General features: G+C 43.4%; 1 protein-coding gene across 2 annotated transcripts in view; it reads right to left on the reverse strand.

Annotated features, from left to right (window-relative positions):
• Positions 1 to 14,705, reverse strand: part of nde1 (nudE neurodevelopment protein 1) — a 32,535-nt gene that overhangs the window by 10,986 nt on the left and 6,844 nt on the right. The window contains exons 2-7 of one of the 2 annotated variants that reach the window (XM_028814096.2): positions 13,334 to 13,440; positions 12,066 to 12,219; positions 10,472 to 10,620; positions 7,155 to 7,291; positions 6,902 to 7,075; positions 6,713 to 6,795 (exon numbers count right to left, since the gene is read on the reverse strand). In XM_028814096.2, the coding sequence (XP_028669929.2) occupies positions 6,713 to 6,795; positions 6,902 to 7,075; positions 7,155 to 7,291; positions 10,472 to 10,620; positions 12,066 to 12,219; positions 13,334 to 13,422 (786 nt within the window). In that variant the 5' untranslated portion in view covers positions 13,423 to 13,440. Of the gene's footprint in view, positions 1 to 6,712; positions 6,799 to 6,901; positions 7,076 to 7,154; positions 7,292 to 10,471; positions 10,621 to 12,065; positions 12,220 to 13,333; positions 13,441 to 14,705 lie in introns of both variants that reach the window. The other variant, XM_028814095.2, reaches the window with a different exon arrangement.

Genomic DNA, 14,705 nt, shown 5'->3' on the forward strand with positions numbered 1-14,705 from the left:
GTAATCAATACGAGACATTATGAAACAATGAACCAGAGTTTGGGCATCAGACAAGGACAGTTGTTTAAGTGCCGTTTAAGGAAAAAAGAATCAATTCAGCAGTCAGAGTCTCAAAAAGAGTCAATTAAAATCAAGGGAAACAGTTCATTAGCAGCAAAAACGGGTCACTAATTAAGAAAAGGGTTAGAATGCAAACTGCAGCCACTGTAGCTCTCCAGGACTGGAGTTGGAGACCCCTGACCAGTCCCAAAAACAGGCAGGAGACACTCAAGGGCCTTACAAGACAATCGGGTCCTTCCACCATCTCTGAAGTCCTCAGTGTGGCCAGTATGGAGATCTTTCCATGCTGTCAATGTGTTTGCTTCCTTTGTTTAGTTCTAAGCTCTCGTCTGCACATTTCTTTTAATTACACGCCAGTGTAAATCCTGCCAACTCCCTGCCCACCTCGTCTTTTCTAGTAAAATACAAGGCTAGAAGCGCCATCTCCAAGCTAACCAGGGCTTTCAGAAAGAGTCCACCTGTGATAGTCAAGAGACGGCGCTAGTGATGGGAACTTTCCAAAGATAAAGAATGGAAATCAGCTCTAGATGAATACGTACTTACAGGTGTATGTCGTCTAACTCAACGGCACACACATCCTAAAAGTTCTCAGGTCAAGAGCAGTGTCGAGCAGCCACTTCACTGGGTCACACATCCCCTGCTCGAAACTCAACCTATCAGTGGCCATCTCTGTCTGTTATAACTGACTGTGGACCCCCAGAGGTTTACTTATCCCCACTGAAGCTACTCATTGGTGTTTTTGTCTTCCTATCTTCTCTCATCACTTGGCCATATCTCAATAAGATATTGTGAGGTTCTATCCATCCATCCTCTAAGCTCGGAGGGGTGGGGGGTTTTGGGTAGTGGGATCCTAGTCCATCCCAGCAAGCAGAGGGCACAAGAGAGGAGCAATCCTTGTACAGACCGCCAGTTGTTGTCAAGTTCCGCTCATGTTAATACATTTGGAGCTGCTTTTGCTGTACAGTAATCCCTCCCTATATCGCACTTTCGCGGCTTCACTCTATCACTGATTTTATATGTAAGCATATCTAAATATATATCACGGATTTTTCACTGGTTCATGGATTTCTGCAGACAATGGGTCTTTTTACTTCTGGTACATGCTTCCTCAGTTGGTTTGCCCAGTTGATTTCATACAAGGGACGCTATTGGCAGATGGCTGAGAAGCTACCCAATCAGAGCAAGCGGTTAAGTTCCTGGGTGCTGACTGGCTCAGCGACGGAGAGCAGCATTCGATTCCGCTTTGCGTTAGCCAGCATCTCGTCTTGCTCATTCAGCATCAACGTGTTTCTCTGTGTAAAGAGTTAACTTTTGTGCTCTTTTGTGTTTATCTTTGTGCGTAGTCAGGCCCTTCGTCATGTCTCCAAAACGATCTGCTCCTGCTACTGCTTCAGGGGCCGTGCCCAAGCGCCAATGGAAGATGCTAACGATTGCTGAAAAGGTAAAAGTTTTGGATATGTTGAAGGAAGGGAACAGCTATGCCGCTGTAGGTCGCAATTACGGCATCATTACGAATTAAATAAAACTCCTTAATGATCTACGATACGTTATGTCTGTGCGTAGTATATAAACAATGTGTTTACATACATAATTTCAACAAATCTTACCTAATATCTAAGAGAATATAAAAGGTTTATGCTGTATGACTGTGCGGGAAATGTTTATAAGAGTGTGGGAGAGTTTATAAGGGCTTAAAATCTATAAAAATAACCATATAAACAGATGGTTTTTATTTTGCAGATTTTCACCTTTTGCGGGGGGTTCTGGAACGCAACCCACGCGATCGAGGAGGGATCACTGTACTGCGTGTTTAACTGCGTTCATCATTGAATTAACATGTGAATACATTTACCTGTGGACTTGACAACGTCTCCGAGCCTGCATTCCATGAAGAATGCTATACAGTGATCCCTCGCTATATCGCGCTTCGCGGCTTCACTCCATCGCGGATTTTATATGTAAGCATATTTAAATATATATCGCAGATTTTTTGCTGGTTCGTGGATTTCTGCGGACAATGGGTCTTTTAATTTCTGGTACATGCTTCCTCAGTTGGTTTGCCCAGTTGATTTCATACAAGGGACGCTATTGGCAGATGGCTGAGAAGCTACCCAACTTACTTTTCTGTCTCTGTTGCGCTGACTTTCTCTGATCCTGACGTAGGGGGATTGAGCAGGGGGGCTGTTCGCACACCTAGACGATAGGGACGCTCGTCTAAAAATGCTGAAAGATTATCTTCACGTTGCTACCTTCTGTGCAGCTGCTTCCTGAAGCGACATGCTTCACGGTGCTTCGCATACTTAAAAGCTTGAAGGGCACGTATTGATTTTTGATTGAAAAACAAACTCTGTCTCTCTCTCTCTCTCTCTTTCTCTGCTCCTGACGGAGGGGGTGTGAGCTGCCGCCTTCAACAGCTTTGTGCCGCGGTGCTTCGCATACTTAAAAGCCAAACAGCCCTATTGATTTGTTTGCTTTTCTCTCTCTCTCTGACAGTCTCTGCTCCTGACGCGCACTCCTTTGAAGAGGAAGATATGTTTGCATTCTTTTAATTATGAGACGGAACTGTCATCTCTGTCTTGTCATGGAGCACAGTTTAAACTTTTGAAAAAGAGACAAATGTTTGTTTGCAGTGTTTGAATAACGTTCCTGTCTCTCTACAACCTCCTGTGTTTCTGCGAAAATCTGTGACCCAAGCATGACAATATAAAAATAACCATATAAACATATGGTTTCTACTTCGTGGATTTTCTTATTTCGCGGGTGGCTCTGGAACGCAACCCCCGTGATGGAGGAGGGATTACTGTACAACAATAAACTGAACGGATCTTCTCGGACTCTGCAGGACCCACAATAGCCCTTAATCCTCTAACACCTGATGGGACATCCCAGCATAATGAACAGTCTATGGTGACAAGTTACGCATCACGGCAGGCACGTCACCTTGAGGAATCTGAACCCAACTACCATAACACAATGGCAACAGGAGCGTCTAATTTTAATTACAATAGGACAGAAATGCAATTCGCTTTTGAGGAAAGGGTGGCATGGCGGTGCAGTGGTCGTGCTGCGGCCTCGCAATAAAGAGACCTGCTTCACGTTCCCAGCCCCTTCCTATGTGGAGTTTGCAAGTTCTCCCCATGTCTGCGTGGGTTTCCTCAGGGGGGCTCTGGTATCCCTCCCACATGCATATTAGGTGGATTGGTGGTCCTAAATTGAGTGGTTGGTGTGTGTGTGTGTTTGTTTGTCCTGTGATGGACTGGCGTCTTGTCCAGGGTTTGTTCCTGCCATGGTGCCCTATGCTAGATGGGATAGACTCCAGAAGACCACCACGACCCAGTTCAGGACTAAGCCGGTTACTCAAAGGCTGACTGACTTTTGAGGAACAATCTAAAAGTTCTTTAGAAGCTGGTAGGCATTTATTTATGCCGTCCTCAATGAGCGAAGAGCCACTCCATAATGACCCTTTCTTCTTTTTTGTGCTCTCTAGAAGGGAAGAGGTTTTCGGATTTGAATATGATGTAGTGCAGTATTCTGTCTTGATGATTTGCAAATATATTCATTACAATAAACTCTCTAACAATAATTTAAAAAAAGGACCTTGTGATCAGGCCTAGCACATTACATAAATGATAAAGCCTTAGGACTTCAAGTCATGTGAAAAGTAAGTCATAGGACTTTGTGATCATACTGTAGCTTATACTTCGAATATGGAACTAAGTTAGGTAACCAAATTCTTCAAAGGTAGTGCTCAGTTATAACAGAATTATTATCGGCCTTATATAAGCTTGGGAGAAAACATTCCATTCTGAGGAAGAATAATTCAGTTTGGCTCCTTGGCTCTACAGCTGCAGTAAATAAATGTTGCTGGGCTCCAAAAAAAAAAAACGCCCAACCCACCACTGCCCCGACCTCCCCCACCCCAAGTCTAAATATTAAGGAAAGGTGTGGGTCGCAAAATAAACTTCAGCAGTGCAATATAAAGTCTTATTTCATGAAAGCCATTTCTACAGGGCTGAAGTCACCCGAGGGTTTAGGGAATCGCTGATCCTCATGTGAAAGAGGAGAAGTCAAGACTCAGTCGCACTTTTGGGATCATTTTGTTTGCGTTTACTCTCCATGCACACTTGTGGTCACTGTGGTAATATTTCAATCTCGATCGTCCTCGACCTTGGCCACTTGACTCTCCGTTTGCACCAGAGAGCAGCAGCAAACAGTGACCCGCTTTTTATGGGCCAACGGGTGTACCAGGTACAGAAATCCTCATCGGCTCTTCACAATCACGGTACAGACTTGCTCAACTGAAAACATCAACGGATGTTCCGTTCCTTCTTCATGCTCATGACTTGTCATACCATTTTTGAATTTCTCACTCCATATTTTGCAGAAAAGCCTTTTATGGATTTTGTCCCCTGGCACAAAAAAAACCAGATCACTACTTGTGCTTGCTGCTCTACTTTGGTGCAAGTCGGGGAACAGAGGGGCTCTCTGTGTGATTGGTCAAGGTGGAAGCTTTAGCACTGTGACCCCAGATGCACCACATTCACGCGTGTACAGCCAACCCAAACAAAATGATCACCAAAGTGGGGATGATGATTGAGTTACCCTTGTAGTAAGGACGGAGGGGCTCCACAGGATCCTGGCAGCAGGTCTTCCCTCCAGCACTTTTCTCAGTTAAATCAACTACTGGCCACAGTCCTTCTTCACACACACAGAACAATAAAAATACAGTAATTACATTTATACATACAAAGCCCCATGGCTAGCTCAAGGTCCCCACTATACTCGCTCATAATGAAATCTTCCACCTGGTGCCATCCTGTGTTGACTGCTGATTATAATACAACGAGTCTCAAATGTTATACTGACAGAGTTTTTGAATAAATGATACTGCAGTTAGTGTCTTGTGATCTATAAGCTCAACAGGACTTGCTATAAAAGGAGGACAGAACCTGGTAACACAGATTTTAGGGCGACTACTCCACAGATGAAGGCAGCAGGACCATATATGCCAAACTGAGAGCACGTGACCAAGGAGCCATAAAGCATAACTTTTTTTTTTGGTATTTGGTACACTGTATTACTCCCTGAGGGGGGAAACGGTCTTTTCATATGACCTTTGGGGGTCTGAGCACAGGGTCAGCCATTGCACAGCACCCTTGGAGCATTTTTCAGGTTAAAGGCCTTGGCTCAAGGGCTCAACAGAGTGGGATCCCTTCTGGCAGTAAGAGGATTTGAACAGACAACCTTCCAGATGCCCACGCAGATCCTTACTCTCAGAGTCACCACTCTGCCTAAATTAACCGCCCTAGCATGGGTTTTGCATTTAGAAGATGAAACTTTGGATCATTTCTGTCCCTTCCTCCCTGAAGGATTTTTTTTAAATGTACCAAGAGTGAGGTGGCTCCTTCAATAGGACTACAAAGCCTCTTTCATAAAAACTATCAACTCCGCCTGATTTTCACATACCAAGTCCCCCTAACTTGTGCACGGTACCCTTTTCTTCTGAGGCATCTCAACAGGGACAGAAAACAGCTGTCCTTTACTTATAGGTGCATATGTAAGGAACAAGGCAGCTCCATTTTGAGTCAGGGCCATGACCTGCTAGGAGAAAACGACTGAATTGTATTCAATTGAGAATTCTACTCATGGCTTCCAGCACTATACTGTGGTGTGATTCGATTTAAAGTGCAGTGCCACTGCCTGAACCCAAACCTTCTCCTTCATTAGGTCGTAGATAGCTGTTACTGTGTTGTCATGACAAGAAGTGCACTCAAGGGACATTGTTAGAATTTGACCAAACTGGGCTCGCACTTTAAGTATGATATGGCAGTGAAGGAGGAAACCTGAAGAAGAAGACCCTCCATCCTGCAAACCTTATCAAGCTGTTTAGTGTAACACACCACACCATAATCTACAGAATCCTCGTCAGTGATCACCAGCCTGGTAAACCACACTCTACACCAAAGGGAGACGTTCATCAATCTACTTAGCAAGCAGGTCGTGGATGGGACAACATTCAATAGAAGAGAACACATCAGGAATGGTTTGTTTGTCTGTTTCAGTGTCAGTAAACCACCAGGTAATGATGGCATTTCACCCGCTAGTTTGCTTGGTGTGGAATTGGGTTTATATTGGAGGTAGGGGACCATGAAAAATGCAGTGTAAGCTCAGAAACCGCAGCACTTTTAGTCACTTTAAATGGCCAAAGTTTACCTCTCTTTACCAGCAAGAGATCAGGTTCAAATTCCCACTTCTGCTCATTATTCAGTGCAAATTATCAATCTTAAATTTCCACGATAGAAAACTCACTCCTATAGATCAGTAGTCGTGCAAAAACATTTTAAAAACGCAAGCCATCATACCTCACAGGCCGTCAGGCTTCTTGCTGAAATCGATGTCCTCTACGGACCCCTTAAAGAAGGCCTGTTATTTAAATTGTGCGGCATCACAAATACAATTCTCACTTTTCATGAAGCCTGACTGTGCCCCGAGGGCCGCTATGACAAGCGGATGCTGAACAGGCCTTCCAGATGTGCCCTTTCTGTAAGCTCTCTAGTGTCAATGTGACCCCATCCCTCCATATCACTGGTATATTGCAGGTTTCTGCTAATTCTGAGTTCCTGCTGTGGACAATATCATGGCACTGTCTTACCCCAACTTTCCGGAGGAGCTCCCCCACGATGTTCAGGGCTGAGATCCGGGCGGAGGCCGTCAAAGGCGTCCCAGTGAATCCTTCTACTTTTGAGAGACAGCGGTGGGTAGAAAAAGGAGACATGTTAATCAGCTAGTACCCGATACTCAGGGAGGAATGAATAACTAGCGAGTGAAACGCTCCTCGTACCTCTCCTGTAAGTGGCAGGGGTGCTGAGGATGCTCCCATTGCCCCGGGGACCCACTGGGGTGGCTGGAAGAGAAGCAGAGTGCAGAGAGGACTCCTTTTTATCTGCATCTCTCACCATTCCAAGTGAAGGCCTCTTTTCCTGCTTCTGCTGTACTGCCAGCTCCTGACGCAAATCTGTGCACAAAACACACACCAGCCTCAGATTCTCTGAATTTGCAGGATCCTGCCAGGTGGGCGCAGGGGATCTGCTCACCTCGGGCCTCGTCCTTCAGTCTCTGCACAGACTCTAGCAGGTTTTCCTTCTCGTCTAATTCGCTCTCTAGAAAGGCATTGCGCTCAATAACTTGATTCATGCGTTGCTCAAAGTCATCTAAGGACATGATGGTGGCCCTGTGGAAACAGCAGGAATTTAAAGAGGCAGACGGCAATATGAGAAACGGGATCAGAAAAGATCGTTATTACAAACAGGAGAATACAGACAGACTGTAAGCGTTTATGTAATCACTTTATCAAGCTTTAAAGCTGGCATCACCACACTGTTAGGCCAGTCTAGACATTTCTCCCCAGTCACCTGCACTTTAAAACTGGTATCTTCAAGCCAACTCCAATTGCTGGGCATCCCATTCATTGTAATCAGACTACAGTATGCCGCAGTCATGGCAGAAAGTACACATTTGTATCTTACTGCAGAGTGCACATCTAAAAATCATTAGGTAGAAGTCTATATGTAAATGATAACGTGAAGACAGTGTTGGTGCTTTAGCAAAAACTGAATACCAGCTCTTCACCTGCTATCTAACTCAATTAATCATGTTTGGGATGTCAGGAGCCAACATCTACCCTGGCAGCAATGGGCCCAACGCAGAAACCAAATTTGGGCTACCCAGTTACCTGGCACACACCCACACTAACTTTTCTTAAAAAGCATTCAGAAACTGGACAGCTCTCGTATGGACTTCATAACCACCTCTTTGCTTGATGCGGGCCAACATCAGAAATAAATAAATAAAACATATCTATAGATATCTTACGAGAAAACAAAGAATAAACAGCAAGAATGCTGCCCACAGTTAAACAGCACTGGAAACAGTTCACGTTTTACCGTGCCTTATTCAGACTAGCACTTTGAAGCAGACCACATTCTTATATTATTTCACTCGTGTCCGTCCGTGCTCGATATTAATAACAGTTGTCACATCTACTGTATCCCTCCACAACAATAGTGAGGAATCCGTGTTCCTGGCCGAGTTTTGGTCTTAGGCTTACCTTCAAGTCTTCAATGTCACCAGTAATCAACTGTGGTATTTGACTGTTTATTTGGTGCATACTTTGTTGCTGACCGAAACGACGTCATGACCCCACCATTTTACACCTCCTTTTTCCACCACTTAAATGTAAGCCTCCCGATAAAATGAAAAGGCACATACAGCCTAGCGGAGACCAACAGAAACGATCTCACCGGCCTACGTACTCACACCAATGCACAGAAGCGAAAACATTGACATTACGCCAGACCAACCAACACAGGCAAGACAGGCCTTAGAACAACAAAGACAACGTGTGACAAACCACAGAGCGACATTATCTGAAGATCAGCGGCAGCAAGTCTTGCACCTTGACAATGAATGAAAAACGAATTACACACACGACCTTTCTGAAGAGCAGCGGCAAACTGCCAGACAACAAGAAACATTACGACGGAAAAACTACAGGGATTCCATAACACTGACAAGTCAAAACAAGATATTCTCTTTATATTATGGCGTAGGCAATTCCCCGTTCGTTTTAACATATCGTGTGACTATCGTCAAGTCGCAACGACAAACATTTAATAACGTCGGAGTTTACCTGCCAGGCCCTGTTTTCACCTATGGCCAGTTGTACACTACATTATCCAGAGTTATTTTATTCATTCAAAATTTTTTGCAAGCACAATTTGCTCATTTCTAAAAGGAATATATTTGAAGATAACCTGTTCATGTGACACTTTGTATTGTAAATATTCGTGCTGTTGTAATCCCATCCCATACTAATCATGTGACTATTCTAATACTATAATATATACTCTAACATATACTCTAATATTGAGTTCTCTCACAAGTCACTACTTATTAAAATAAAAATGAATCTTATTAAAAATAATCTCCTGCCTTACAGTAACGTGTGATGTTCTCCTCTCCCTCAACATCATTATGACTATCACCAAGTCACGACGACAAACGTTTAATAACGACAGTTTATCTGCCAGGTCCTGTTTTCACTCATGGCCAGTTGTACACTACATTTTCTAGAGTTACCTCGAAACCCGAGTTAAACGTTCAGGTACTTGCGGGTTACACACAGAGGAATATTTTCACTTACAATAACGATTACACAACAAACTGCGTTTTCCCGACAATTATTCTAGATGTCGGTATACTACATGACCTGACGGCCACACTTCACACATACTGACTTATGAGTGCCCTGCGCTTCCCTTCTTATCCAGTATGTGCTGTTAACCTGTTCAAGTGACACTTTGTATTGTAAATATTCGTGCTGTTGTGAGGGACTATAAGAACATCCCATACTAATCATGTGACTATTCTAATATGGAGTCCTCTCACAAGTCACTACTTATTAAAGTAATCTCCTTTCTTAATGTAACGTCTGATGTTCTTCTCTCCCTCAGCACACTTTTATTCTTGAGAAATTTTTGCAAGCACAATTTGCTAGTTTCTAAATAATAAAGGAATATATTTGAAGATATTGGTTACACACAGGGGAATATTTTCATTGACAATAACGTTTATGCAACAAATTACGTTTTCCAACCATTCTTAATGACGTCGGTATACTACATGACCTGACGGCCACACTTCACGCATACTGACATACGAATGCTCTGCGTTTCCCTTCTTATCCAATATGTGCTGTTAACCTGTTCACATGACACTTTGTATTGTAAATATTCGTGCTGTTGTGAGGGACTATAAGAACATCCCATACTAACCATGTGACTATTCTAATATGGAGTCCTCTCACAAGTCACTACTTATTAAAAGTAATCTCCTTTCTTAATGTAACGTCTGATGTTCTTCTCTCCCTCAGCATCATTTCATTAAGGCTTTTATTCTTGCAAAATTTTCACAAGCACAATTTGCTAGTTTCTAAATAATAAAGGAATATATTTGAAGATAAATTGGAGAAAAAAATGATTTATTTGTTCCTGCGGTGGGTTGGCACCCTGCCCGGGATTGGTTCCCTGCCTTGTGCCCTGTGTTGGCTGGGATTGGCTCCAGCAGACCCTCGTGACCCTGTGTTCGGATTCAGCGGGTTAGAAAATGGATGGATGGATGGATGATTTATTTATTAAATGTTGTGCTCTACGTTGATAGTGTGTATCTGGTATTACTAATAATGCACAGGTATGATATCTCCTCATGCTCCCCAAAGAAACCCAACTTGTAGGGGTCTTTCCCTGACTGGCTGACTCTTGTGTTTAATTAAACAATGAAGGGCAGCAGTGACCCCCTGCTTATTCCTGTGACTAATTCTCCACCACATCACACACACACACTACTGACTGACCTCTTGGCCCGTTCCAAATCATCATTGGCTTGCTCCAGCTCCCTGACATATTTCTGCATCTGGTCTCGGACTGCAGTGGTCTGTGCGAGGTCACTCTCAAGTGCTGAAATTTGACGGTATGCCTCTGAATGGTGGGTTTCAAGCTTTTCCTGGAAGATAGTTGTGATAAACAAAGAAAAGAGATTAGCAGGCAATTTAAACCTCACCCCTGAATTCAAAAAGTGAATGAAAGAGTGATGGGTTGTATTGAGACTCAAGAGAAAGAATGTGCCACGCTTTTACCAACTCTCAAAAGCCAGGTTGCAATTTTCAACCTTATTTACCTCAAATTCCACATAAGAATGCTTTTTAATATGTTATGGAATATCTCTTTAGGAAATACTATAGATAAAGGAGTATTTAATACCAATATGGAAGAAAAATGACTACTTAATTAGCAAAACTTGATGAACCTGAGCTGTGAAGTCTGCTTGAGTGAAGTCTAATACTGAAGTGGATATCAAGCTGTTCACATTTTTCACATTCCCAGTCAACCTAAACATAACTTTGTTCAGAAAGGAAGGGGTGGGGGGCAACACAAGTGCACTTTACTTTCAAAAAATGCAAACATATACAAAAAGTATCTGAAATAAAAGAAAGCCCACCCTTCTCACTCTTGTCTCATTATGGACAAGAAAAAAAATGTAAATAATTCTCAGAGAGGGCCTCCATTCTGTTTTCTCATTTCATGTTTTTAAAAATCAGACAAAAGCATCAAGTCTCAGCTGCCATTCCCAAATCAATCCCGCCTCTGTTCCCAATCCCTGCCATTTGTTCTGGCCTGGCCAGGGGGTGGGGGTACAAGGACAATCTCAATTGTCTATTGTGTAATCTCATCGGAGAGCTGGGCCTGCTGCGGCTGCCTCCGCCGCTGCTTTATTAAAGCTGGTCAAAGAGCGGAGTGGCTCACACGGGCCAGCAGACGGGCAAGGCAGTCTTGCATACGTGTGTGTATGTAGTAGACGGGCTCTGCCACATCTTCCTTACAATGCTTTTCTTTCACTTTTCAGAAAGACCAGAATGTTCTCTACCTCAGGGTGTACAGTCCGAGTTTATAGCAATGCAATCTTGTGATTCATACAACAAGTCATTTATACCCTTCCCATTGAGCAGTAAGACAAATAACTTGGAAAAACAACAAAGAAAATAAAAGTGGCAGCTGTCAACTTCCTAAACTACTTCAACGCCCACATTTGTAAAATGTCATGAGATTTGCAAGTCAGGGTGACACATTTACATTTACAACATTTAGCAGACGCTCTTATCCAGAGCGACTTACAACAGACACCAAATCACTCAATATGTACATCAGCTTCCACTGAACATCTTGAATGGCTTGGACATTTTTCAGTATGTAATGCACAGTAGCCAAGCCAAGGCGTCAGACTGTATAAGCACAGCGCTACCAGTTCAGTTCCCATTCCGACTCACAGATTCGGCCACTTAACCAGTCGGTGCTGCACTTGTAGAGATATTGTGTTGATTAAAGTGCACACTTTAAAGCTAAACCGCAAAACGTGGCTGTACATAAAGCAAACAAAGTGCAAAAAACTACCTTTAGCGTCTCAAGCTCCATACGCAGCCGATTGTTTTCTGAAAGCAGCTCCCGATTCCGTGTCTCGCATCTCTTTAGCTGCTCCTCAAGTTCAGCTTCATATTCCCGACTCATTCCCTGGAATTCTTGCAGCTCCTCTTGGGCCTCTTGTGCGCTGTGTAAAAAGTCCACGAAGTTACTAGGGATGCACCGATACCACTTTTTTGGAAAACGAGTACGAGTACGAGTACTTGCATTTCAGTACTCGCCGATACCGAGTACTTGCCGATACCAAGTACTTAATAAAAACATGATTTAAATTTACAGGTAACAGCTTTAGTCATATAATTTAACAAAAAAAACAAGAAACTCTCATCTATCCACTGGGAGGTTAGGCTAATTAGCGACACGGGGCTAACACTGCTTGTCCAAATGTCCGTGGTGAAACTAAACGCAGAGGAGGCTTGCAGTAGGCTGTGGATATGTTTTTTCACGGAGTCGTGTAGTTTAGGCAGCTCCGTGTCAGTCATGTAGCGGCGGCTTGGGACATCATATCTGGGCTCCAGAACATGGAGGAGACGCAGGAATCCCACATTTTCTACCTCCGAGAGTGGCTGGTCACTCAATGCAATGTACTCGATAATTGCCTGTGTTATTTTCACAGCACGTGGATTGTCTCTGGACATTTTCTCTCGTCTTGCAAGAGTTTGCTGCAGCGTGGGATGTGTTGGTTTAGAAGCGTGGGTAAACTCTTTGTACTCGTTGTCGTGTTGGGATTTTAGGTGCTTGATTAAATTACTTGTGTTAAATGTGCTACCTTTTGAGCCTCCTCTGGACAATTTCGCTGAGCACAATTTGCAGTCCGCCTTTGTTTTGTCGTCTTCATTCACTTTGAAATAGTTCCACACGGCTGACATGTCTCGCCTCGCCTTCCCCCCGCTCTGAGCTGCAGCCGGGGCCTGGGGGCGGGCACTCGGCGCCTGTGATTAACCCCTTACACGCCGCTCAAACATAGACCTTTCTCAGACCGTGGTATCGGTCCCCGGTATCGGGGGACTTTTAACGAGTACGAGTACTTTAGAAAATGTGGTATCGAGGCCGATACCAGATACCCGTTTCGGTATCGGTGCATCCCTAGAAGTTACCAAATGCTAAGAAAACATTGTGGGTGCGACACACAGACACACGCAGGGCAGACCCCCTGGATGTGGGCAAGGGCCTTTGGCCCAGTAGTTGTGTAGCCTGCAGACAGACTTCTGAAAGTCATATGGAATTTAGCGTGCAGTTACCTCTGTTTGTATTTTGTGGCCTGGTCCCTCCAGTAAGCCATCTCCTCCCCTGGCGAGCTGAACGTAGGAATGTCTTCCATGCTGATCATACAAGGGTCCACAGGAGTCTAAAAGTAAACATGCATATAGTGGGAGTTTCTTTCAACAGTCTGTTGTTCTTTGGGACTGTGAGAGCATCTTATTTAACAGAGAGACAGTGAGCATGAGGAGCAGAGACTAGCATTAATAGTAATAATACATTTTATTTATACAAGGCGCCTTTCTAAGCACCCAAGGACACCGAACAAACAATAAATTAAAAAAAAAAAAACACACATTATAAACAAAACTTAAAACATTAGAAAATACAGAAAATATAAAAATTAAAACTAAACTTAAAACATAGAGAAAAAGCCATTTTGAACAGATGGGTTTTAAGTTTACATTTGAAGGTTGAAAATGATTCGATATTTCTAAGCTCAGTAGGTAGTGAGTTCCAGAACGGCTGAATGCTCTGCTCCCCACGGTGGTTAGATGGGCAAGAGGGACGGTCAGATGGATGGAGGAAGAGGATCTGAGGTTACAGGAGGGAATGGCAACATGAAGAAGGTCGGACAGATATGGAGGGGCGAGGTTATGAATGGCCTTGAATGTTAACATCAATTCAAAACTTAAATCGGGAGCCAATGAAACGGCTGCAAGACCAGAGTAATATGGGGAATAGACGGGGTTCGAGTAATGATGAGGGCAGCAGAATTCTGGACCAGCTGAAGCTTATGGAGAGATTTACTAGAGAGAAGTAACAAGACTGTGAACAAGAATGGCAGTGGTATGGGGCGGATACAACTTAATATTACATAGGTGGAAGTAAGCAGACCAGGTGATGTTGGATTTGGATATTAATGATCTTGTACCAATGAGGAGAACCTCAGTTTTGTCACGGTTTAATTTAAGAAAATTTGAAGAAAGCCAGGATTTCATTTCAGCAATGCAGTCAATAAGCGAAGATGGTACAAAATTAGAGGTGGGTTTACTAGCAAGGTAGAGCTGGGTGTCATCAGCATAACAGTGAAAATTAATGTTATATTTACGAAAGATATTGCCAAGGGGAAGAAGGGAAATCATAAAAAGAAGAGGCTCCAGGACTCACACCTGAAGTAACAGCAGTGGGTTGGGATGTGAAAGTTTTAAGCTGAATGAATGGAGTGCAGCCTGAAGGTCAGATCTGAACCAATCAAGCGGAGTGTGGGTAATGCCAATCAAAGATAATCTATTAAGCAGAGTGTATGACAAATAGTATCAAAGGCCGCACTCAGGACAAGGAGAATGAGAATAGGAATTAAACCACAGTCAGCAGCCATAAGAAGGTCATTAGTAATTTTAACAAGTACTA

This window comes from Erpetoichthys calabaricus, chromosome 11 (assembly GCF_900747795.2).
Source record: "Erpetoichthys calabaricus chromosome 11, fErpCal1.3, whole genome shotgun sequence".
Lineage (NCBI taxonomy): Eukaryota > Metazoa > Chordata > Cladistia > Polypteriformes > Polypteridae > Erpetoichthys > Erpetoichthys calabaricus.